Here is a 26,275-nt window from a genome sequence, read left to right on the forward strand (position 1 = left end):
GTTGAGTAATTGCATATGAGAGCACGAGGGTGGGAATGGATGTCTGTATCTGTGTGTGCCTGTATGTCTGTGTCTATATGTCAGGTTGGGTATCAGACGCCACCTCTCAAGGTTTGGAGGCCTATCTCCCCCCACCACCACTTCCCCTGCCAGTGGCAGACGCCCTCAGACATCGGTGCATTGGTGGTTCTTTGTGTCTGGGGATGAGCGTCCAGGTACACACCGGCTCACTCCTTGGCGGCCGCTTATCGGGGCCTGGAGCCTGGGGCTCGCTCAGGCCACTTCGGAGGTGGGGTGCCCCCAGCCTCTCGGCCTGGGGCTCGGTCACTCAGGCACAGCTGGCGGAGCTCACGGGCGCGTCACTGCAACCCCCCCTGGCTTCTGCTCTGCGGCTGCTGAGTGAGCCCTCATCTGGGACTCTCCTCAGCTCTTTCTGGGACAGTGGCGCGGCTGCCCCTCTGTTGGTCTTCCTTGGTCTCTTGTGTTCTGGGGGCCTCTGGATGTCTGGAGTCTTGATCTCCTCCATACCTGCTTCATGCCCTGGAGGACGGGGCTGTGGCTCCCCACACCCTCTAGCAGATCATTACATGAAGGAACCTTTTAAATACAAGTGCGTCCATGCTCACAGGTGTACACACGGGTGCTCACACACACACAAACTACACCCTTTTTGGCTCCTACCTCAAAGCACACTGTGCGCTGTCGATATTACGTGCTGCACAATAATGTTTAATATTTACTGTTATATTCCCATATATCATCGTGATGTTGTTTATTGTATTACTCTCGTTTTCTTCTGCTTGTTTTCTTTTTTCTTTCTCAACAGGTGATCCAGGTGATTTTTTATATATATATATATATATATATATATATATATATATATATATATATATATATATATATATATATATATTTTTTTTTTTTTTTTTTTTTTTTGTCTGCTTATTTAGTTGGTTTTTGGTTTTTTTGCCCTTTATCCCCGTCCCTCTTCTCCGCTGTTTTTTCCCCCTCTTCCTTTCTCCCTTTTCTTTTCCTCATTCAAGTCTGTCCCGTATCTAGCAAGTGAAAATAAAAAAATAAATAAAATAAACAATAAAAGGTGAATCAAATAGACCATTACGGCAAGGTTGGGATGGTCAATTTGGTAAAGTAAATCCGTTGGGCATCTTTCTTCGCCTTTAGACAATAATTCTGATGGCAAAAGAACCAAACAGGACAGGCATAAAGAAAAAAAAAAAAAAAAAAAAAAAAAGGGTGAGTAAAAAATATATTCCGCAGTACCCGTGTGTTAATGTGCAGGTACACATGCTTCAAATATCAATAATGCGCATCAGTTCTGTCACTACCCTGCTTTTGCGCACCACTTTCTTATATGCGTTTATTTTGTTAACACACAGAGTACACACCACTGTGCACAGCCCAGGCACACGCAAAATCAGCTGATCTCATCTGATGCACATCTGGTCCTTGATCAAGTGACATTTGTCCTGATTTTTGGCACGAGTGGCGTACGATCAGCACCGCAGCTGGATGGCCATACTCACCAGAATAATTTACTAAAATTAGTTATTAAGTCTGTTTTTAAGTCCAGTTCAGTCAGTTAATGTTGATAACTTAAATAACAAGCTTGAAATGTACCCGTCCCATTTTCCCCTTTATTTTTTTATCTAACAAGAAATCTGAGTCTGCTTGTCTGAGAATGAGCTACCAAAGCTTTTTCTGAATAAATCAATAAAGATCCTTTTATGGAAAGCTGTGATGAAGGCAGTTTTGTCTTTAATTATATTCAACAATATAACATATTTGACCACTTTTAAGTGATTTTTCTAACTTTAATACACTAAAGTTTAGGTTATATACCTAATTTCTAGTAAGTGGTCCAGCCCCTCCTATATTTTTATGTATGTGGCCCTCAGTGAAAAAAGTTTGGACACCCCTGGTTTACAGCATCCTGCCATGCAGTTACATTTGTCCCTACTCATTGGGGACCCTCATGTTAACTTTTATCTAGTGGAAAAAAGTTCATCTTCCAGTTTCACTGTGTTTATGTTATGCTAACATAGCTATGTAGCTAGCCACCACGTAGTACATCATTAGATACCAGCTAGCCCAACTTCAATAACCCTACAAACGTCACTGCTGTTTAGTTTTCTGTCTTCATTTATGTCGGGAATGATAGCAGAGCTGTACGTCTTAATTTTTGCCGGATTTTTGGCTTCACAACCTTTCTTCATGGTTTGTGCACGTTGAAGCTCATTTTGCTCTTCATGGTGTTTCAACCGACGACATGAAATACCATCTTGTGGTGGCCTCGCTAGAGCCGCTGTCCACCCGCTGGGAATTACACTGCTCTCAAGGTGCTGCTGTGTTTTTACCATCCGCATGACTGCGCCGTGCGGCCTTTGCAGTTTTAAGGCCCAGGGCAACGAGCCTGCCAGCACTCTGTAGCGGCCGCGACCGCTGGCGATAAGGAAAGGCTGCTCTTTATAGAGGACTCACGATGTTTTCTGGTTGACTCCAGCTCCGAGAAGAGCCTTGGGAACTCTTGTGTTGTCTTTGCATACCTCCACAATGGTTTATTATTTAATCTTAAATTTTTTGGGGGGAGATTCCCCGTGTACCACTACAGGGAGCCTAAGTATCACCAGCAGTACTCGTACCACAGTTTGAGAACCACTGTTATAAAGCATTAATTTCTAATATGATGCTAGTCTTCTGTAAACTAATTATAAAATAATATATCTGCTCTGTATGTCTGCTGTTATTTTTCTAATTAATATGATAGAATGATAAGGCTTCATATGAAATGTAATTCTACCCACATCCTCCATATAATAAATACAGAAGAATAATATAATTTATTTTTATACATGTTACATATTTCATAATTCATTTCTTAACAAAGCCATTCACATTGTAAATGTTTTCACAATTACAGCAGTTCTTTAGTAGCTTTTTAACTAATTGTAGACAAGCAGTTTGATTCTTAATAGTAATAATAGTTACTTTAAAAATACACCTTAAAGGAGTGTCCAGAAAATCACCCAGGTAATCGCAAATAACAGAATATCATGCAAGAAGTCTTACAATGAAGCAAAATTACTGAATGTATTGTATCGTAGGATGGTAATTCCTGACCTTTTCTACAGTGGTCCCTCAACATACAGTGTCTGCTCCTTATGCCTTGTCATCAGGTACCAGCGTGAGATTTAATCAGTTTGTACACAATTGTGCTGTCCTTCTCTCACAGTATGATTTGAAAAGTTTTAGGGTCCTGAAAAAGAAATTTTTGTGTGTCTATTGCTAAAATGAAATTTACTTTCACGTTGTAAGGTTCACTTTGTGCCCCTTTGTCAGGACCATGAACAACAGATGGGAACCTCTGCTAGAGGTGATAGTGAATGAATGAGTGAGGAAGTGGTGTTAGGTTGTTTTTTGTTTATTCAGTCTGTTCTAATATGAATCTAGCAGGTTCATTTCTAAAACAGGAGGATGCATACACATCTACAAATATGTGTTTGTTGTAGGTGCACCTTCATCAGTTCCTGGACCTGGGCCATCTTCTTCTTGATTGAGGGTCCATTTATAATGACTGTTGAAAAATCCAGCCTTGCAGGGAAAAAAAAGAAATAACAGTACAATAACTGTAGTAACTTTTTGAAGTTGTGAAATCCACCAAAAAACAGTAAGAAGAGTGTTTCACCTTATACAGCCCAGCCGTGAGTACAACCAAAAAAGCCAACCCTCCCAGGGATCCTATGACAATTGGTTTGATGAAATCTGGCGTAGGATACACCTGCACCACTGTCTCAATCTGATAGATGAAGTGATAGAAAGTCAAAATAATCCACGCTTGTGCATTTCAAACAGGAGAAAATGTGCAATCACCTTGTAAACAGGAGGATTGTAGTTGGACCCTGTTGAAAAGTAGAAGTACTGGTTATCGTCATACTCCAGACTGGCTGTACTGGTCAAGAAGAACTTGGTATACTCAAGTCCAGTCTAAGAGAGAAAAAAAAAAAAGAAAAAACCAATGAGATAAGCTTAATTTATGTAGTTTGTGTTCTTTAATTGAATATGACATTTCTAAAGAATATAGTTCAAATAAAGTGACAGTTTTAATCCAAACATAACAAAAATTATCCATTAACTACCTGCTCTATCCATCCTGAACTGAGGTTGGCAGAGATTTCATACGTCCTACTCTGCAGTTTTTCTATGAAAGTGTTGCATTTGAACACTCTGCACCTGGCTACAGAGCAATCCTGTGGGTGATTTAAGAGAGACTGAATAAAACAAAAGCTGTGAACCAGTGTGAGGTGAATTTATGAATTTTTGTCATCTAGCAAGGTGCAGAGGCATACTTACCACTACTTTATTCTTTAGTATAATTGGAACAAAATCTCTAACATCTGATTCTTCATCATTTCCTCTCTGACAGTCTGGAATCTGAAATTTACATTTTTTGTTTGAACGGTCCTAACTTTGCCACATGTGCCCATCCCACAGCTAAGATTGAAACATTTTTTGGAGTCAGCAGCTAAAACATCTGAAATGTATATTACCTGTAGGCTGCTCAAATCCACCCAAATGTCTTTTTCACCAAGCTTCACTGGAACCCTGATCACTAAAGTGAAATTAAGCGCTCTGATATCATTTTTAACCTAAACAAGAAAAGAAGAGAACAACCAATCATTGTAGTTAGGTCTAAATCATACAATGAACTTTAAAAAAAAATACTGATATATACAGATTTGTACCTTGATTGATTGTTGGATGGGTTTTTGCAAATGAATTATCCCCAACGTGAAACTTCTGTAGCTGAGAGGAGTTAAACAAAAATATTTCAATCATTAAATAACTATTATTATAAATAATATCAATAAATCATCATTTGTTAATTTCTTAATGGTTTGCTTTTGTTAAAACAGAAAAACACATACTTTTCAAATGTCATTGAAATGCTGTATTTTACATCAATCCATTTCTTTTTGTAGAGTTCACTTGTAGGGGCATGCTCCTGATTTCCACTGAAAAGGAAAAGTGAAATGATTTGTACCGTATATGTGAGGTTTTTGCTTAAATGAAGTGCACCTGGACTAAATGAACAGTACCTGGTGGCATTTGCAGTGACAAAGAGCTTCCTCTCAAGTTGACTGTCTGCTTCAATCCCATAGGAGACAATGAAGGAAACCTAAATTCAAATGAAGAAGACAGATTGGAATGACTCCTGTTTTTACTAAACTGTGCAGAAGGGAGAATGGATCATTTGGTCAAAAAAACAAAACAAACAAAAAAAAAAAAAAAAAAAAAAAAAAAAAACCACAAACCTCAGTTCTGTTCTTGAAAACTGGCTTGTCAATAGTGCAGTCTGTCCTTCCTCGTGTTAAGCCATCTTCACTGTCCACAGAGTTGCACTCAATTCTTCCCTTTATTAGAAAACAAAATGACTGCTGGATGCATTGGAAGAGCTGCAGATCAGTGATGAACTGATACAGACTCGATCCTGATGCTTTACCTGCTGAATGGTGAACTTCCTGTAGGAGAGTCCAGCTGGGTACGTGAGAATAACACGACTGTTGTAGGAGTTTTCTCCTCTGTTCTCCACTGTGACTGTGACATCTAAAAGCTCATCAATGCCTAGTTTAACCTCTGAGGATCTGTGGAGTATTAAGGAGGATGAGAACAAGGCAAAACAAGACAAGACTACAGGCATACCAATGTCAGAGTATATCAAATATGATGTACTTTGAGCTTTGATAAGTCATGTTATTTTTTTAGTTCAAACAGTAAGGTAAAAATGGCTGTGCTAAGATATTGGCGCTAAATGTGAGAAAAAAAAACATTCATCCCTTTTTATTGAGTTAACATTCTAATATTTGCTTGTTAGCACAAACAAAACAACTGAGTGTCATCACTTTCAAAAATATTAATGATGGTCATGTAAAGACAAGTTAAGTGACATTAAATTCAGCTTGCAAATAACAACACATTTGAAGAAAACAAGATTCACACGCAAAGCTTAAGTTTTGTAACAGTGCCTCACCTGGTGAAGTTGAAATCCACTTTCAGGTTATCAACGCATTTGTTGTCAGTTCCACAGTTGATCTCAAACCCTAACTGTGGAAGAGAGCATGATGGAAAAGTACACATTATACATTATTTAAAGACTAAATAAGTGGTTTTATGGTGATCCAATGTGCTACTACATGTATGTCTACAGGCAATAAAATCAACAAAATAAAACTTTACAAAGCTAGAAAATACAGTTAATATATACACACAAAAAACACAGTTAATAACTGCAACCCTGCACAAATTAAAAGGACTTTGAGTCTGTTTTGAATGTAAACACAGAGCCACAGTAACAGAAACCCCCCTTAGCACACTTCTAATCTAATTGTGGGAACAGTTCAAAAAGCTGCACCTGATCTGATGTGAGGTTGTTTGAGAGACTGGGGAAGCAGTTATACTGGAGGATAAAAAAAACAAGTGTTTTAAGAACCAAAAGAAGGATTTTAAATTGACCAATTGAGCCAATGAAGGGCGGGAATCAAGAAAGGTTCCCAAAATTTGAATCCCCTCCAACTGTTAGACTGCTTGCCTCAGTTTCACTCATCTGTTCCACTTGTACTCACACAACAATCAGCTGGTTTCAGTTGTTTGACACAGGAGGAAAATAAAGGTGCGGTCTAGGGATGCACCGATACCACTTTTTTGAAAACGAGTATGAGTACGAGTACTTGCATTTCAGTACTCGCCGATACAGAGTACTTAATAAAAACATGATTTAAATTTACAGGTAACAGCTTTAGTCCTGTAATTTAACAAAAAACAAACAAACAAGGGACTAGTTTGGAATTAAGAACATTTATTTAAAATGAAAAGCATGTTGTATGCAACATATTACAGAATAAATAATTATAAAAAACAAAATTTAATTTTAAATTTGTTCGTCTGTTTCTCTGTTTAGAAGTCACACTATGGAAGTAGATGTAAGCAATCTGCTTAAAGCTACAGCTTTAAGCAGCTGTGTGCGCTCCCGCCGATGGCAATCACTTTCTGGCACAACACCTGGAGCTAAGGGGGCAAAACAATCGCATGAGTGCTGCTCTTTGACTGAGGAAGAATAAAGTAGTCGTGGTAAGCCAATCACATGACCACTTAAAGACAAAGCAACAAGGTGATATATACCAGTTTTTAAATTGTGTTGATAGGCCACGTAAAACCAGAGTCATGATAAACAATATATATGCGACGTTTTTTCCTGAATTGTTTTGTCAAGTTTACTGTCTAAGGACAGCGCTAGCAAGCACTCTCTGCTTATGAGCAAAAAACCCAAAACAAAACAAAAAACAGATGTTTTAGGAGTGATGGCGAGAGAGAGAGAGAGAGAGAGAGAGAGAGAGAGAGAGAGAGAGAGAGAGAGAGAGAGAGAGAGCGCGAGTTTTGAGATGTGAGAGATTTGTGACGTTTAGCGTGTTTGTAGTTAATGTGCTGTCAGACCTGTAGGTATCAGGCTGTGATGTTCTCCTTTATAGTGGACAGAAAGTATTTTTTTGGAGTGGCACAAATAATTTGTGTGACATCTTATTGAATGCAGAACAGCTGATTGTTCTGTAAATAGTTTGAAATGGTTATTAAAAAAAAAAAAGAGTGTAAAAGGTAAATGGATGCAAATAACTTTGTTGTTTGCAAAACTTGTGCATAGGATTTTAAAATTGACAATTTATATTTGAATTAAATTCATGAAATATGATTTATTAAACATGTTTATTGGTTGAAATAGTAAAAAAAATATAACTTCTACTCTACTCTACTCGGATTTAATGTTTTTTGTCTGATTTTATATCAATTGTGTTAATACAGTATGTCAAAATGAAAACATAACTGTAAATTCAGACACGTGAGGTTGTGCTGAAAAGGATGATCCCAAACAAGGCAAAGTAAATAGCTTTTAAAGGTGAAATGTAGAGCGAAAATCAAAAGTAGTTAAAAATGGCCAATTATAACCTGGACCCCAGAGGGTTAAACTTTTTTTTTTTTTTTTTTTTTTTTAAAGTAACGCAATAGTTACTTTTCAAGTAATTAATTACTTTTAGAATCTTGTAACTCAGTTACTTTTTTGAAGAAGTAACTAGTAACTATAACTAATTACTTTTTCAAAGTAACTTGCCCAACACTGGTGATTAATAAGTAAAATACTATTTTGTCTGTAACACATCACAAACTCATTACTCAAAGCATTTGGACACAGTTCTCTTTGGTGACATCTGGTGGCCAAAATATGAAGAGCAGCTTGAAACTACAAATTAAAATGAACTTCTTTATGATAATTTCCCACTCTACAGAGTTCAGTTGGTTATTTAAGCTTCTGTTTAATATCATGTGACATTTCTGTCTGATATCAGGACATGGAACATGGACAAAATAATGTTATGTCTATTTAATCTATAAATAATTTTGATGAATAAACCCTCCTTAAACATGCACTATGATGTGGTCTCACTTTGCTTGTGACTTCTTGACATTTGTAGACATTATAGAAAAAAAAACATTATATATATACACATGATATATAACATACAGCACAGTCATATAATACGTTGGGAGTCTGCTTGTGCTGTGAGGTCCTTGCACCCACAAGGTTTTGTAATTAACCAGTGGACAAGTACATTTGTTTATATTATATTATAACTTATATGTAGAGTATATTTCATATTTATGTTTTTGACCGGGGTGTAGAATTGCTTATAAACTTGTAAAAAATATATACATTTTTTTTCTATTTTATATTTTTTTGTGAACAGGCAGAAGGTCTTCATGGGCTCAGCTTTAAACAGAGACCATCACTGGTGACTCATTTACTTCCAGTACTTCAACAGAAGTCTCTCAAAGCAGTATTAGTCAGATGCATGCCTTTAATAAAATGGATTCAGTAAAGGTAAGGGCAAACCTAAAGGTTTGTCATAATTTCATAAAGTCTAGCCTCAGTTGGTAAGTTAATAGGGTTTTTAAAAGGTTACTTACATGATGAATGGTTGTTGTTTGGGCCTGCGGGGCAAGACTTGGTCTGAGATTTGTGTTTGAGGGCAAACCATTAAACGTGAATTTGAGCTCATTGGAAAGTTCATTGAGAGCATCTTCAGGGCAAGCCTGCAAGAAGAGGTTTAGGTTCAATGTTGGAGGAGTCTTAAAAATAAAATGAATTAAAAGAAAATCATTTGTTTAATGACTCAAAACTCTGTTGGTTTTAGGACTTTTTTCTAAGATTGTTATTAGATCTTACTTCAATGAGGAATTTTATAGTTATACATTGTTGTCTTCCTAAGTCAACAGTAACTGATCCAGACTGCTCTCGTTGTTTCCCACTGATGTAAGCTCGGTTGTTTGGAGGCTTGCGAGTGGCATCCAGTGTTAAAGTGTAATCAATCACTGCTCGAGCTAAAATAGAGAAATAGAATTTGATTTTAATGTTGCAAGTTTAAATACATTAAAAATAAAATGATGTGCAGTGATTGAGAAAAAGAGAGAAGGATGATTAACCTGTGTCGACTGTAGACACTCTGCTCATAGTAAAGCAAATTTCAGCTGTATTCTCTAATGGTTTTGAGCAGTCTACATTCAGTGTAGGGATTTTGTTTGGGCTAAACGATACCTCAGCTCTCACCATTACTATGGGTTTTGATCTGGAAAGTAAAAAAACCACGTGTGAAGGACATGGCAGATGGCTGCCCCTGCCTGAGCCATGTTCAGACAGAGGTTTCTTCCTGTTAAAGGGGAGAATTTCCTTTTGGAAAGAGAACTTTTGATTTTATCTAATTGTCTGGGTTAAGCTGTGTGGAAGAGAAAATATGGACCTGAGAAATGATATCTAAACTGAAAAGGCAGCTTTAATGCTGAATACTTTCAAAACAAAAACAAAAGCAAAAAAAAAAGCAAGGGATTCAAACCAGAAATCACAGGACTTATTTAGAGGGAATATGCAACAAGGAACCGAGGGAGACTCAGACAGTATAAAACATCAGATAATGATGGAGATTGGAAACAATGAAACAAAACACAACTGAAAATAATAAATTAATAATTCAGAGAGGTAAGTATGAGTATAAAGGAAAACACTGGGGCGCACTAGAAAGTCAGAAACTAAAAACTTAATAAAATATATTTGTAAATGTGCCATTCTTATAATAATGAACTTTAGAATGTACCTAAATATTTGACCATTACCTGGACTTACCTCAGTAAGACAACTCTACCCTTTGAACCCACCGCTAAGTCAGGCAGTTTATCACCGCTCTGGTCAAAAGATGACTGACTGATTGACAGGCCAAAGAACTTCAGTCCTGACTGGACCTCAGAGCCAGTAATTCTCTGAAATATTTTAATTAATCAGATTTCATAAAATATTGACTTTACTTGATAGATGAGTTTAGACATCTTTGTGAGTACTTTGATGTTGTGTACCTGTGAGTAAGTAGGACTGATTCGTCCTCCTTCACTGTGGAAAATGTAGATGCTGCCTTCACCATTATTCTCCAAAGGTGCTCCAACTGCCAAATCCCTGAATCCATCTGAGTTTAGATCAGGCAGCACAGCAAGAGAAGAGCCGAACCTTCCTTTGACAGCTGCATGTCCTCTTAGTATTAATGGATCATCAAAATTACACTCCACAAACTAAAAGGAAGAGAGTTAATATTTTATAAACATTAAGAAAGTTGACAAATAAACCCAATAATTTAACTGCAGTAGATAAAACTGATTTACCAAACGAGTTAATGTGCAAACATAAACTCTTCCCTCTCTATCAGGCTCCATGTACATTGGGGCTGATATGAAGATTAGATCAGTGATGTCATCATTATTTATGTCCATGGTACACACCTCTGCCCCAAAATATTCACCAGTCTGATACTGTGTAAGGAAGATATTATTATTTTTGTATCTGAGATAATAATTTCTATGGAAATTATAATTTAATTCATATCTGTCTTAATACAAATGAATACCTGTGATGAAAAGGGCTCAATCTTTTGGTTTTTCAAGTTTTCTCTGTTAACAGCAAACACAACTCCTCTGTGTTTATATCTTGGAGCACCAACAACTGTCAGAGAGCCATGCCAGGATTTAGCAATCGCCATGGAGTAACCTAGAATTTTGGTTTTCAAAAGCAGAAGACAGATTAAGATTCCTGATTAATCCTTTTAAATTATGTCTGTTTTGCAAACTATTCTTACCAAGATAACTGTCAGGCTCCAAAGACACATCCTCATATGTTTTCAGCTTCTGGCCTCCTGTTGTGTATTGCACGTAGCCTCCCTTCCACTGGTTTGCACCAACAATAGACGTCTGAATTCCCTACAGTGCAGACAGGAAATACATTTTATACACAATTTATTTTACATTTAAAATCTAGACTGTGTTTAACCTGTATTTGCCATTAGAACTTAAAAACTGCCACAAAGGCACATGTGAATCTTTCTTTCTATGACTAGACTGTCTGGTGAGTTTCAGGTAGTTTTAATTACCTCGGGCACATAAACTGCACTGAATCCCTCTTGAGACATTTCCATTTCCAGTGACTCTCCACTGCTTTGAGATCCTGTAACAGAAAAATAAATGAGAAGGTAAAAGACAGACACGATGAGCCAAATTCAATTTGAAGGTTCATTTTTTTTTATTATGCTTCAAGTAATTATTAAAAAAAATTACAGTTTATTTTAAAACTACTGAGCATTTATTGCTCATTTCACAAAATGTAAAGTTACATTTGCTTTTACAGGTGACTTTACTGAATACAGTACAATAAAGTTAATACAATGTAATAATTTTAGTTGCTTCTTATTGTAGCATTTTACACAACAAATGAAAGTTAACTGCTTCAATTCCAGAAGGACACAGATCCTCATAATGAATGTGAAAAAAATCCCTTGTGAATAAGTGAGCGGCTGAAAGTAGCATTTATTACAGTGCAATTATTTTAATTTTTGAAACATTTACAGGAATTTTAACAAAGTTGTAACAATAAATTTATGTTTGTACCTTCGATTGAGAAAATTTTGTCCTGCAGATTCTGTCTTATTACTTCAAGTGCGTCGAAGTTCTCCACTTGAAAGACGTGTTTGTTTGAGGGAGACGATGCAATGGTGTCCAGTTCTCTTTTGGCATCAGGGTTAGCAAATGCGTTCCCCACCTTGTTGACAAACATGTTTGAGTCCTCATACTACAAAAATTATTTGCTCACTTTATTAAAATACATTCGTTAAACTTCACTTGATTTACAAACAGGTTTTAAACTCTCTAACACTGAATAGAACCTAAATCCATGATAACATTTATGTCATGCTATGAAATAGTTTTTACACATATTTTTTCCTCTACTAGCTGTATTTGTATTACACACATATCTCATGTTTCCATTAGTAATTCAGCTTTTTCATTTAAGAGACTTCATTTAAATTTTACATGGTCAGTGGGTTTGGCTTTGATTTAAATAAATGCACTACATGTACATTATATGGTGCATATACAAATGTGTGGCCAGCATGTAACCAAAACTCCTAATCTTTGAATTCGGGTGTCTTCAGTCATATCACTACAGGCAAAAAAAATTCAATCCCTTAGCCATGCAGTCTGAATTTACAAATATTTGTGAATGAGTGAGTCATTCTAAAGAGCTCACTGAATTTAAGTGTAGTACTGTAATATGATCGCACTGCTGCAACAAGTCACCAAATTTTATTTGGTCTGCCTGTATATTTCATGATTGACTTTAAGTGGTATTATTCCAAAGTGGAAACATTTAGACAAAAACTGTGCGACAGGAATTTCATAACATTGGTTTCTACGGCCAAGCAACTTCAGGAGCTGTAGTGAGTGAGTGGTTCAGGACTTTTCTCCCTATAGTGCAGCATAATGTGACTGTAGTGTGACAACTGAATAAAACTCATTATTACTCTAAAAGTCAACATACTGCAGGTTTAAATAATGGAAGTACTTACCCCAATAGCAAATCGAACAATGTTTTTACTCTCTGCTAGCTGTGCTGCATCTCCCAGATCAGTCCGATCATGAGATTGTCCATCAGTAATTACTATCAAGACCTTCTTGACATTTTGTCTGGAACCTCTTTGTGGTGTGAAAACATTGTTCCTGTCAAATAAAAAAACAAATCTCAATTCAAAATATTGTTTTACAGTTGATCTTGTAAATTATACACAATCAGGTAAACCGCATTATTATTATTATTTCTGTATGTCATTCTCTTTGGCAATTTTTTTTAACATTTTTGTACAAATCAACGTTATACAAGTTTGTTTGTTTGTTTGTTTGTTTCATCAAATTAAACTCAGCAAATATTTGAATTTAGCCAGTTGGGGCCATAACATCTTCTCTGTAGAAGATGACACTCTGAAGCACAAGTTTGTGTACAGTGTGTCTTTTAAAAGGCTTCCCTCAGTCATACAGTCCACACAGTACTTAATGTGATCAGATTTATGGAAAAAAAGTATGTATCTGCACTTCTTCACTATTATAACTGCATTACTTACACAACATGTTTGATGGCCCTGGCTGTGTAAGTAGCTCCCGTGTGTTGCCTGATGTCATTGATGTCAGTCTCCACTGATCCAGATGAGGAAAATTTCTTAAAGTAAAAGTGAACCTGCGGTGAAGTAGAGAACTGGGAAACAGAAAACTGAAAAAGAGAGAAAAAATACTTAATAGAAATAAAAATGTAGCTATTTTATGTCTTTGCTATGATTTTGCTGACAGAGAGACAGCAGCTGCTCACCTGTGTGTCACTTGAGAGAAATGATGCGATTAGATCTTTCACAAATTTCTTCATTGTTTGAAAATCAGTATTATCTACACTGCCTGAACCATCCAACAGAAAGGCAATGTCTGCTTGTGTTCTACACTCTGTCAAAGAGATGGATTCAGAATTATATTTTTTTAAACTCATATCTTGCATGTATTCACTGACCCTTTACCAAGGGTCAGTGAATACCACACATTTAAACATAGTCCCTTTAAAGTGTCCCCTTAGAACATTTTAGAGGGCATCACTAAATGTAATCAGGTACCAGGAGTAATGATATACATGGTGTGTGTGTGTGTGTGTGTGTGTGTGTGTGTGTGTGTGTGTGTGTGTGTGTGTGTGTGTGTGTGTGTGTGTGTGTGTGTGTGTGTGTTTAAGAGAGAGAGAAACAGAGACAGAGAGGCAAAGACCATTTACTGTTACCTGGAGGAGAAGAAGGTATGGGTGGTCTGATCCTTTTGAAACTTTCCATCTGAAAGCACACACCGTTGTACATGGTGATACTTCTGCAGTCCTTCGGAATGGTTGGACCACACACCTGAGAGGAGACAAAGCCAAGATGCCATAATTCAGCAGGTTGAGTATTTTTTGTAACTTAAACAATTATTAATTAGAAATTCTGACACAACTCTTTAAAATCTGCTGACTTTTAGTCTATTTAAAGAAGAGAGAGAGAGAGACAAAGAGATATACAGATATAGAGATAGATATAGAGAGATACAATCACTGGTAATGTCTGCAGTTAAGTAACTCACCACAGTGTTTTGTGCTGTCGGATCACTTTTCATTGACAAACCAAGCGACATGTTGACTGCAAACTCTGGTGCTGTATTGAAAGCATTACAAATGTGTTAAAACACTCCTAAAATACACTTTGTGTAAGGAAGAAAACAATATTCAAATTGAGAACTACAAAGTAACTACAAACTATTTTCAAAATGAAGGAATGCAAAACAAAACTCAGTTTTACTTTTCTTCGTCACTATTGTCAAAATTTAAGAAATGTTTTCTTGTTTTTATCATCAGTTGGAAAGATTATTTCATTTTTAAGGCTGAACGTTACATACTAAGATATCTAATATGGAAATCTACTGTAACTGTGATTTGATTTAAACAAATGTATGCGACAGGATCTATGGATATCTATTTTTATGGCAAAATACTATCTGAGTTTTAGCACATTTAGAAATGAATGGTTACCTACCCTGAAACTGTATATTTTGGCAGTTTTGGGAAGAGGTTTTGCAGCTGTATATTTTCCCTCTTCCATTTTGTGAATGCTGTTCCAGTGGAGCACTGACGAGCAAACTGACAAAATAAATACAGTCAATCATGTAAGTCTAGAAAGCAAACTCTAATTAAATTAACTCCATATGTCCATATAGCACAACAGAGATGGTAAATAAATAAAAAAGAAATAGCAGTAATGTTAAACATGCAGCTGTAAACCCGCTTTCAACATAACTATGCATGTCCTGACTTACTCTGATTGTCTTTGCACCACCTGGTAGCCAAAACCAGCAGCAGAGTTACTCAGGGTCTTCCAAGCCACGGGATCAATATTGAAACCAAGTGCAGCATTTAACACTGAGGAATAATGAACACAAATCTTTAAAATCACTGTAAAAAAAGATAACATTATTATTATAGCACTACTAATCATAATGACATTTCGGAAACTGTTTACGCTGTGTTAGTCTAATTTCATTCTACCTCTCGAGTACCAGAGTGTTTCTTTCATTACCACTAGAGTGCACTAGAGTAAGACAATTTAAAGGTAGTAACTTTTCACTTATAAAACTTTAATGTGGAGCCCATTTTGTTTGTTTGCTTTCCTTTTTTTTTTTTGCCTGTTCCGTTCGGTACTTTAGAAATCAGAATTATTGTCTGAAGGTCAATGGATTTATTTTTCCAAGTGGGTCAGTATGGCTATGCCATATTGGTCCATTTGATTGATCTTTATTATTAACATTATTATTTATTTATTTATTTTATTTTAAGTTATTATAGACTGGACAGAGATGAATGGAGGCTAAGAAAGGGAAAAAGAAAGAATGGGAGGGAAAGAAAAACAGAGGGGAAGAGGGACACTGAGAGAAGACACACAAAAAAAAAAAAAAAAATCAGCTGGATCACCTGTTGGAATAAAAAAAGAAAAAAGAAAACAAGCAAAAAGAGAACAACACAGTAGGGAGACCACAGCAACAACCTAGATGAGTAGTGTAACAATAAATAGTAAATACTGGATGGTATTGAGGGGCACGTAAGACTGACAGTGCGCAGTATGCTTTGAGGCCAGAGCCAAGGAAGGGTAGTTTGTGTCTTTGAACACCTGTGTGGACAACTGTGTGCGTGAACACACTTGTTTTCAAAAGGTCTCTCCATGTAATGATCTGCTAGAAGGTGTGGGGAGCCATAGCCCCGTCCCCCAGGGCATGAAGCAGACATGGAGGAGATCCAGCCCCCAGACATCCAGAGGTCTTCCAGAGTGTGAAAGGACCCAAGTCCCCAAGGCCCTGCCAGAGCCCCAGCACGGAGGCGGAGCACCCCTGGAACCCCAAACCCTGCCAGCACTGACTGCACAGAGAATAGAAATCAAGTATTCTTCAGAAAGTTTTTCCAATGTCTGTTGCTGAAGTTGTCATAAATGTGCGGCACTGTAGGTTGCTTTTCTTTCACTATTCTGTCCAATTCATCCCAAACCAGCTCGATGGGGTTCAAGTCTGGAGATTGTAATGACCACTCCATGTTTTCAAGCTTACCATCTTGTTCTTTCCTCCTAAGGTAGTTCTGGCACAGCTTGGACTTATGTTTTGGGTCATTATCCTGCTGTAGGATGAACCCCTGACCAACTAGGCACATACCAGAGGGTATTGTAAGCAGAATGCTGTGGTAGCCATTTTGGTTCAGGGTGCCTCTCAGTCTGTATAAGTCACTGACCCTGAATCCAGCAAAACAGCCGCAGATCATCACACTTTCTCCTCCATGTTTGATAGTTGATGCCACACACTGTGGAAACATCCTTTCACCTACTTGAAGGCATACAAAAATCCTGCGTGATTTCAAATTTCAATTTATCAGTCCATAATACCTTCTTCCAGTCTTTAGTAATCCGAGGCTGGTGTTTCATTGCCCAGACAAGCCTCTTTGTCTTATTGTGGCATCGTAGCAATGGCTTTCTTGCAGCAACTCGTCCTGTCCAACCTGCAGCTTAAAGTCTTCTCTTCACAGCTGAAACTGGGACTTGCTTACTACGCCCACTACTAAGCTGTGCTTAAAGCTGTTGTCCTGTGAGCCACCTATCACACAAGCTGTTAATTCTCAGAAACTTGTCCTCTGATTCAGTTGTGGCTTTGGGTCTGCCAGACCTCTTCCTGTCAGAGTTTTCCCCAGTTTCTGAGAGCCTTTTGTTTGATAAAGCTATGTGATAGTACCATATTACATAATAACACTATATAATAATGCCACACTGTAAAGAGTTAGTAATGTATTAATAAGTGCTAAATTCATCATTTATAAAGCTTTAATCCTGCTTAGTATGTAATTTATAAATACAGATTTGTTTATTAAATGCTTGCTCTTGATTGATAATCTTATATTCAGTATAAAGATAACTTTAGATCTTTATAAAGTCTAGATAAGTGAATAACCAAGTATTTAGATGTGGATTTACATATATGATTGAATATGAGCTCATTGTTTGCAAGTGACATTGACGTTTTATAAATATTTATTTTATACTGTCATTCATGGTTAATTCAGGCAGTTACCACTTGTACTTAACCCTCCTGTTATGTTAGTTAGCACAGCAATGATGTTCCTGGGTCAATTTGACTTGAGGCATGCCAAGTTATCCAAAAATGTAAGCAATCAAAAAATTCCAATGGACATGTTTATATCTCATTAGTAAATCCAATACTAACTATTTCAATAATAACATAACATAATTTCCCTAGGGATTAATAAAGTATTCTGATTCAATCGATATTTATTGCAAATATGTTCTGCTTCCCCAATAGCTTTATAATTTCAAGAATGATTCAGTTATTAGTTGTAGTTAGTTGGCCAACTATTGTATTTAGTTGGCCAAGACCAGCTTTAATTGACAGACTTGATGCCTGCCACACAAGTCATGCTATGACATGATATAACACAGCTTCCTAAAAAAAAGTTAATATGATATCAAACGATGCTATTTTTTTTCATGTCAAAATGTTCTGCAACTACATTGAAATGCAAATGTTCTTTTTCTTCTCGACACAACCGCAATTGTGTTGTTGTGGCTTTTAACCCTTTAAAACCGATCGGAGCGGGCACGCTCTGTTTTGCATAACTATTTTTAAATCCCGGTAGCACTGCAACCACGTAAGCTAGCGCAAAAATGTTTTTTGCATATGAAACCGGAGGAGTTGTACTTACATCTTATGTCATCAGCTTGTCCTAGGTCACGGTTTCCTTCCACATATAGCTTTGCAAAAACTGCATAAAAAGCGCTTGCAGCAACACAAACATAATATTCCAGAAACACGCTTTGCCGATCCGATCAGCTGTTCATAACACTTCCTATGTTGGAATAGACGTCAGCGCGAACTTTCACATGTCCACCATTACCTGCCCGAAACCGGAAGTGACGTCGTTTTCGCAGAAATGTAGTTTTTTACCATCAGGGCCTCATGAGCCTATACTGGTGTTTTTAAAAGTTATCTTTGACTTTATGACTTTCTGTGTCGTTTCTGGGATGCTGAGGACTCATATTGCACTGCTGGAAATAGTTTATTTTGATGCATATGCTGCTTTTTTGCAAATTTGCAGTATAATATTTATTTTCGTTTTTCCTGCAGTATATAAAAATTGGTGTATTTCAAAAATAAAACTATGAAGACACTCAAAATAAATTTCCTGTGGTAGGAAACTATTTTGTGCAACTTTTTTGTATTTACAGTTTTGAGGGATAAGCCTCTTAAATTTCTCTAACTAGAAATATATGTTAAAAAAACAAAAACGATTTAAACATTTTTTTGTAGTTTATTGCACTTTTTTGCAATTTATGTAATTACTATGCACTTAATGCATACATATTATTAAAATCTGGGTTATAATGGTTGTATTGATGTATAGCAACTTGAAATGCTTCCAAAAATGGCTCCACAGCATGTAAAAATATAATATAAGCTCTGGTGAACTTGGTTCTATGGTAGGTCTTAAAGGGTTAAAGAATATACCATTTTTATTTATTTTTACACAGTTGTGAATGTACATTATATCACAACATTAAGAAAAACATAATTAAAAAGATTATTGCACTTTCTGTATTTAGAAGGAAGTCTGCAGTTTTTATTGCATAAAGTACCAATCAGTCCCGTGGCTGGCTATATGCCCCCTTAAACAAATGTCCTACCCCTTAAAATCTCTTCTTTAATTAATATGGGATATTGGGCGATAGTTTGAGGGGAAATATAGGGTCTTTGGTTTTAGCATGAGACTGATGTTGGCAGAATTCTTATTTGGTCGTAGTCTGCCATTTTTCTTGATTTCCTTCAATGTTCTGTGGAATATTGGTACCAGAATTCTTTGTAGAATTCTACTGGAAATCCATCTGGACATGGAGCCTTATTATTGAGGTTAGGGTTAGCAATCATGTATTAAATCTCCAGTTTTTACTTGGCAGAATGTTTTTTTATGTGTTGGTATTAAAGATACATGAGCACGATTACTGACAGCTGTAGGGTGTATCTCAGTGTCTTAAATGTCACTCAACAGTGAGCTGCTGACTAGGAAATAATCCAGATGAGAGTAGGAGTGATGGACATGTGAGAGGAAAGTATATTCTTTACGGTTGGGGTGAAGGAAGCGCCATGCATTGCAAGGTCCCAAATCGCTCATGTGAGATTTAATTATATTTGTGGATTCCCAGTTATCCTCAGTTCCTGCTGTATTGAGCATATACATTTCTTCATTTAGTCCAAAGTTGAGGTTGCCACCAGGAACAAGTGCGCAATCTAGGTGTTCAGAGAGTGCACTAAAAAAACATGGAAGGGTTCAACAACATTTGGGCCATGTACACTTACAATACATAGCTTTTTTGTTAAGTATAGATAATTTAATGATTAGGAATCTACCATTTGGATCTATAACTGTGTTGAGTACTGTGAAATATGAATAATGGAGTAATGGATGGAAGACCCTCATTTACATTGAGTGGACAGGGGTGTAATTTTATAACACAAAGCTGAAAATATCTTTATTCCCGAATAAAACAAGCAACATTACACAATTTTAAGCATCTCAGTTGAATTTCACACATTTTCCAAAACATGATCATTTGAATGGTTTTTTTCTGCTCAAGAAAATTGTAGTTGTCATTTGGAACAGGTTTAATCTGAACACGTTTCAAGTCCTGAAAAAGTTTTTGCCTTTAGGTTCATTTTTGGGATCCTGTTTTGATGGTCCTGACAACTAGGTAGAAACATTTTTATTTTGGTCAATTAGTCAAGGAGTGATGTAGTTTAGACACCACAAGCATTTGGACATTTCCGGGCATCATTTTTATTAATAAAATGTAATGAAAGATTTAGAGCATCAAGACTACAAACGTGATCCTTGCTATTCAGCGGATTTTGCAGCTGCATCAGTCCCTGGACCTGGACTGTCTTCTTCATTTTCATTTATCATCCGTTTGTATTTGCTCTTGAAAAATCCCAACTGGGAGTAAAAAAAAACATAAAAATGCATCAGTCATTTGTGGCAATAAAAAGGAATGAAAATAACCAAGCTACATGAGTGAATATAATAATTTATTTTTAACTAGATGTTTTCTATACTAACTTTGTGAGGCTGTGACACTGACTGAAAAAAAATCGAACTTACCTTATGCAGGCCAGCAGTGAGTAAAGCTAGAAAAGCCAGCCCTCCCAGGGATCCTCCAATGATCTCTTTGGTGAAATTTGGCTGAGGATACACCTCTACCTCTGCTTCAATCTGACAGACAAGTTAATAGAAAGTAAATAAATTTAAACTATTATATAACTGAAACGAGAAAACAATAGAAAGCAATTTCCAATCACCTTGCGAACAGGAGGATTACTGTTAGACCCTGATGCAAAGTAGATGTACTGGTTTTTGTTGTACTCCAGAGTGGCTGTGCTGGTTAAGAGGAATTTGGCAGACTGAAGTCCAATCTAAGAAAAAAAAAAGTGAAATAAATTGGGGATAAATTAGGTGTTGCTTGATTTAACAAGGAATGATTTTATCAAAAGATTTAACAAGTTACTGCTACATAATCATCTGTAAAAATAAAAAATATTAATGAATAATTGAACATAAAATTCCTGCCAGTTACCTGCTCTATCCATCCTGAGCTGAGGTTGGCAGAGATTTCGTATGTCCTACTCTCCCGTATCCCCATGGATGTGCTGCACTTGAACAGTCTGCACTTGGCTACAGAGCAGTCCTGTGGGCCATTTGAAGAAGACTAAATGCAACACAAGTTTTGATCCAGTGTAATGTTAATTTTAACAATACACTTTGGTTAAATTTCAACAGGTAAAGTGCAGTAGTATACATACCACAACTTTATTTTTTTGTATCTCAGGAACAAAAGCTTTCACAGGTGGTTCTTCATCAGTTCCTCTCTGACATTCTGCAATCTGAGATATATGTTTTATTTATATACGTTTGGTTTTATTTTAATTTCTCTAAACCCAATCATCCATACACAAGCATAGGTCATTTTTGAGTCTGTAACTATCAATTCTCAAACACATATTACCCTTAGACTGCTCAAATCCACCCAAATGTCTTTTTCACCAAGCTTCACTGGAACCCTGATCACCACAGTGAAATTCAGCGCTCTGATATCGTTTGTAACCTAAAATTGAAAAACAAAAGTATAACCCAGCAGTATAGTTAGGTCTACATCATACAATGAACTTTTGAACTACAGACATATGCAGAAGTTGTATTTCACCTTGACTGATTGATGGACTGGTTTCTGCAAATCGTTCATCCCAAATGTAAAATTGTTGTAGCTGAGGGAGCTAAACAGGTATATTTGAAATATTAAATGCCATGTAAAAAAAATAAACCTTTCCCCATTACAGTTAGAAAAACACATACTTTTCAAATGTCATAAAAATGCTGTATTTCACATAAATTGATTTCTTTTTGTAGAGTTCACTTGTTGTGGCATGCTCCTGATTTCCACTGAAAGAGAGAAAATAAATTATTTGTACTGTATCTATTGGACTATTGTTTTAATGAGGAGTACCTGTAGCAAAATGAAAAGTACCTGCTGGCATTCACAGTGACAAAGATCTTCCTCTCAAGTTGACTGTTGGTGTCAATCCCATAGGAGACAATGAAGCAAGCCTTAATTGAATGAGAGAGATAAGAATGACTCCTATTTGTCTGTAAACTGTGTAAAAGTGAAAATAAAGGAGTGAGAAAAGATATTCTATACAGAGAAAAAGTATAAAGCTCACCTTAGTTTTGCTCTTGAAAATTGGCTTGTCAATAGTGCAGTCTGTCCTTCCTCGAGATAAACCATCTTCACTGTCCAAAGAGTTGCACTCAATTCTTCCCTTTATTAGAAACAAAATTACTGCCGGATGCATTGGAAGAGCAGCAGATCAGTGATGAACTGATACAGACTTGATCCTGGTGTCTTACCTGCTGAATGGTAAACTTCCTGTAGGAGAGTCCAGCTGGATACGTGAGAATAACACGACTGTTGTAGGAGTTTTCTCCTCTATTCTCCACTGTGACTGTGACATCCAAAAGCTCATCAATGCCCACTTTAACCACTGAGGATCTGTCAGAGTATGAGGAAGCACAAGGAAAATGGAAGGAAAAAATAAAGTTACAGCTATACTACACTCAACAAAAATATAAACGCAACACCTTTGTTACTGCTCCCATTCCCCATGGGATGGACGTAGAGACCTAAAATTCATTCCAGATACACAATATAACCATCCCTCCCAAACAGTGGTCACAAATCAGTCCAAATGTGTGGTAGTGGGCACATCTGCTATATTGAGATAATCCATCCCACCTCACAGGTGTGCCACATCAGGATGCTGATCTGACATCATGAGTAGTGCACAGGTGTACCTCAGACTGCCCACAACAAAAGGCCACCCTGGAATGTGCAGTTTTGTCTCACAGCAAAATGCCACAGATGCCACAAGCAATGAGGGAGCGTGCAATTGGCATGCGACAGCAGGAATGTCAACCAGATCTGTCGCCCGTGCATTGAATGTTCATTTCTCAACCATAAGCCGTCTCCACAGGCGTTTCAGAGAATATGGCAGCACATCCAACCGGCCTCACAACCGCAGACCTCGTGTAACCACACCAACCCAGGACCTCCACATCCAGCAGGTTCACCTCCAAGATCGTCTGAGACCAGCCACCCAGACAGCTGCTGGAACAATTGGTTTGCACAACCAAACAATTTCTGCACAAACTGTCAGAAACCGTCTCAGGGACGCTCAACTGCATGCCCGTCGTCCTCATCGGGGTCTTGACCTGACTCCAGCTCGTCGCCGTAACAGACTTGTGTGGGCAAATGCTCACATTCGATGGCGTCTGGCACGTTGGAGAGGTGTGCGCTTCACGGATGAATCATGGTTCACATTGTTCAGGGCAGATGGCAGCTGAGAATGTCCCAGTTCTTGCATGGCCAGCATACTCACCGGACATGTCACCCATTGAGCATGTTCGGGATGTGCTTGACCGGCGTATACGACAGCGTGTACCAGTTCCCACGAATATCCAACAACCTCGCACAGCCATTGAAGTGGAGTGGACCAACATTCCACAGGCCACAATTGACAATCTGATAGACTCCATGCGACGATGTGTTGCACTGCATGAGGCAAATGGTGGTCACACCAGATACTGACCGGTTCTGGGTCCCCAGACCCCCAATAGCGCAAAAAACTGCACATTCCAGGGTGGCCTTTTGTTGTGGGCAGTCTGAGGTACACCTGTGCACTACTCATGATGTCAGATCAGCATCCTGATGTGGCACACCTGTGAGGCGGGATGGATTATCTCAATATAGCAGATGTGCCCACTACCACACATTTGGACTGATTTGTGACCACTGTTTGGGAGGGATGGTTATATTGTGTATCTGGAATGAATTTTAGGTCTCTACGTCCATCCCATGGGGAATGGGAGCAGTAACAAAGGTGTTGCGTTTATATTTTTGTTGAGTGTATTTTTACTCTAATTTATTCAAAAGTAAAAGCAGAAATTAAAATCACAAATTGGTGCCAAAAGGGACATTAAGAAGAAACTTTCTTGACCTGTTTATATGTGAAGATTCTCACCAGATGACTTAAATAATTAGTGATTCTATCAGTTATATTAAATCATCTGTCACTCTTTCTGTCTTCATGGAGCCAAGTGTTTGAGTTTTAGTGGGTTAATGATTTCTTTTTGATTTAAAAAACGTTCAGGCGCTGTCGACTTCTGTTAAATGTTTGATTTTATGTTCCTTATTTCTAATGAGCTTTTATTATTGTGTCCTGTTAGTTCCTTGCTTAGTTTTTATTCTTGATAGTTGATTCCTTTTTTGATCCCTTTGTGTTCCTCCAGGCTTGTCTCAGTGGGGTTTTTTTTGTCTTTGTGTGTCAAGTTTGGACAAACAAGCTTGTTTCTTGAGTTCTACTTCCTTGTTTTGTTCTCTGTTATCATTACTGGAAGACAAATCTGTTCTGTATTTTATCTTAGTTCCCCCTTGTCCTTTGGTCCTTCCAGCCTAACATATTCTACATTTAACAACACAGTTTTGGCACCCAGAATAAATCTTATATTTGTTGATTTGGGAAGTGAGACGTAAATACAACTCGGATCTAAAAAAGCATTTTGTTTTTGTTTGTTTTTATAATTTATTTATTTCTGTTCACTTCCAAGTTTGTCATTTTATTCCTTTAAATTAATTAATAATTTTAGTGTTCATACTCTTAAACTTGACATGCTACCAGACACCAAAGCTTGAGTTTTGCACCTGACCCTCACCTGGTGAAGTTGAAATCCACTTTTAAGTTATCAACACATTTGTTGTCAGTGCCGCAGTTGATCTCAAACCCTAACTGTGGAAGAAAACATAATATAAAACATATTTTTATTACATTATTTACAGACTAAATTTAACATTGAACATTTGAAATCACCACTTTTTGTATTCCACCATCTAGCTGTAGTTTTCTGCAGAACATTTCTGTTCTCAATCCACTTCTGGAAAATCCTCTGCACACACAGGAACCTATGTATCAGGTGTGATCCCACATAGAGATACCCTTCATAAGGCTTGTGTATTTTTAATTCAGTTATTTTCAAAGTTGAAGTTTGTCACTAGGTTTGAAGCAGTTGAGAAATGCACAGTCTCTCCTTGGCCCCGAAGCTAGAGTTACATAGAAAGTAAAGTCATAGTAGAATTTGTAATGCGTTTACTATATAGAGAGCTACAACTACAGTGATGGTAACTCATTTACTTCTAGTCTCTTCAATAGATACTGCTCAAACAGACACCAATAATAACATTATTTCAGACAATTTAAGGGCAAAACACTAAAATTTCGTAACTTCATAAACTTCATAAAGACTAGACTCAGATGCCAAGTTAATAAGGTGTCGTTAAAGGTTCCTCACAGGATGAATAGTTGTTGCTTGAGCCTGTGGGGCGAGACTTGGTCTAAGTTTTTTTGAAGGAAAACCATCAAATGTGAATTTGAGCTCATTGGAAAGTTCATTGACAGCATCTTCTGGACAAGCCTGCAAGAAGAGAGCAGTGTTAGGTTCACATTCAGTGTTTGAGGACACAAAAAAAAAATACAATTAATTAAATAACATCTTTTGTTTCATGAAATGGTCATAATATTTTTTTTCTGATGTTGTTATTCGGTTTTACCTCAATAATAAATTTTACAGTTGAACACAGTTTGCTAGTTAAGTTCACAGCAACTGATCCAGATTTCGCTTGTTGTTTCCCACTGATGTACGCTCGGTTGTTCAGAGGTTTGCGAGTGGCATCCAGCGTTAAAGTATAATTAATCCTTGCTTCAGCTGGAATATATCAGAGTTTGATTTCAATGCTACAAATTTACATACAGAGAAACCATCAAACTGCTGGATAATGGCTTTGTAGTTAGAAAAAAGTGAGGAGAATGATGAACCTGTGTTGACTGTAGACACTCTGCTCATGGTAAAGCAGACTGTAGCTGTGTTCTCCAGTGGTTTTGAGCAGGTTGTATTCTGAATACGGATTTCGTTTGGGCTGAAAGACACCTCAGCTTTAACCATTACTACAGGTCTTGATCTGTAAATGGACATCGAAGGAAAATATATGTGAGCTACGTTAATCTTCAATAGCAAACTAAAAATTGCTCTCCATTATTGGTGTTCTGACTTGGATTAGTAACAAGACTACCCAGTTGTCTAGTGTTT

The 26,275-nt window shown here is 37.2% G+C and overlaps 2 protein-coding genes across 10 annotated transcripts in view; both read right to left on the reverse strand.

Moving 5' to 3' along the window:
• Positions 1–26,275, reverse strand: part of LOC308391256 (integrin alpha-M-like) — a 219,646-nt gene that overhangs the window by 26,348 nt on the left and 167,023 nt on the right. For 6 of the 9 annotated variants that reach the window (XM_080873828.1, XM_080873824.1, XM_080873826.1 and 3 more), the window contains 16 exons: positions 10,241–10,374; positions 9,547–9,689; positions 9,290–9,444; positions 9,031–9,156; positions 6,047–6,120; positions 5,519–5,660; positions 5,331–5,429; positions 5,115–5,194; positions 4,944–5,030; positions 4,761–4,821; positions 4,566–4,664; positions 4,369–4,449; positions 4,155–4,265; positions 3,889–4,002; positions 3,704–3,814; positions 3,534–3,609 (listed from right to left, as the gene is read on the reverse strand). In XM_080873828.1, the coding sequence (XP_080729954.1) occupies positions 3,534–3,609; positions 3,704–3,814; positions 3,889–4,002; positions 4,155–4,265; positions 4,369–4,449; positions 4,566–4,664; positions 4,761–4,821; positions 4,944–5,030; positions 5,115–5,194; positions 5,331–5,429; positions 5,519–5,660; positions 6,047–6,120; positions 9,031–9,156; positions 9,290–9,444; positions 9,547–9,689; positions 10,241–10,374 (1,693 nt within the window). Of the gene's footprint in view, positions 1–3,533; positions 3,610–3,703; positions 3,815–3,888; positions 4,003–4,154; positions 4,266–4,368; positions 4,450–4,565; positions 4,665–4,760; positions 4,822–4,943; positions 5,031–5,114; positions 5,195–5,330; positions 5,430–5,518; positions 5,661–6,046; positions 6,121–9,030; positions 9,157–9,289; positions 9,445–9,546; positions 9,690–10,240; positions 10,375–10,467; positions 10,678–10,767; positions 10,915–11,009; positions 11,150–11,237; positions 11,359–11,528; positions 11,603–12,042; positions 12,194–13,001; positions 13,153–13,550; positions 13,697–13,792; positions 13,921–14,242; positions 14,358–14,574; positions 14,646–15,023; positions 15,128–15,303; positions 17,426–26,275 lie in introns of those variants that run through there. The other 3 variants (XM_080873825.1, XM_080873822.1, XR_013970576.1) reach the window with 2 other exon arrangements.
• Positions 20,052–26,131, reverse strand: LOC308391099 (integrin alpha-M-like; the record flags this gene model as incomplete). Its single annotated transcript, XM_080873566.1, has 13 exons — positions 20,052–20,521; positions 20,687–20,797; positions 20,884–20,997; positions 21,159–21,290; positions 21,385–21,465; positions 21,588–21,686; positions 21,786–21,855; positions 21,935–22,021; positions 22,107–22,186; positions 22,300–22,398; positions 22,487–22,628; positions 24,848–24,972; positions 25,940–26,131. The coding sequence occupies 13 exons, from the start codon at positions 26,129–26,131 to the stop codon at positions 20,423–20,425; spliced, it is 1,431 nt and encodes a 476-aa protein (XP_080729692.1). The 3' UTR covers positions 20,052–20,422.

Source organism: Rhamphochromis sp. 'chilingali', assembly GCF_963969265.1.
Source record: "Rhamphochromis sp. 'chilingali' genome assembly, chromosome: 22".
Lineage (NCBI taxonomy): Eukaryota > Metazoa > Chordata > Actinopteri > Cichliformes > Cichlidae > Rhamphochromis > Rhamphochromis sp. 'chilingali'.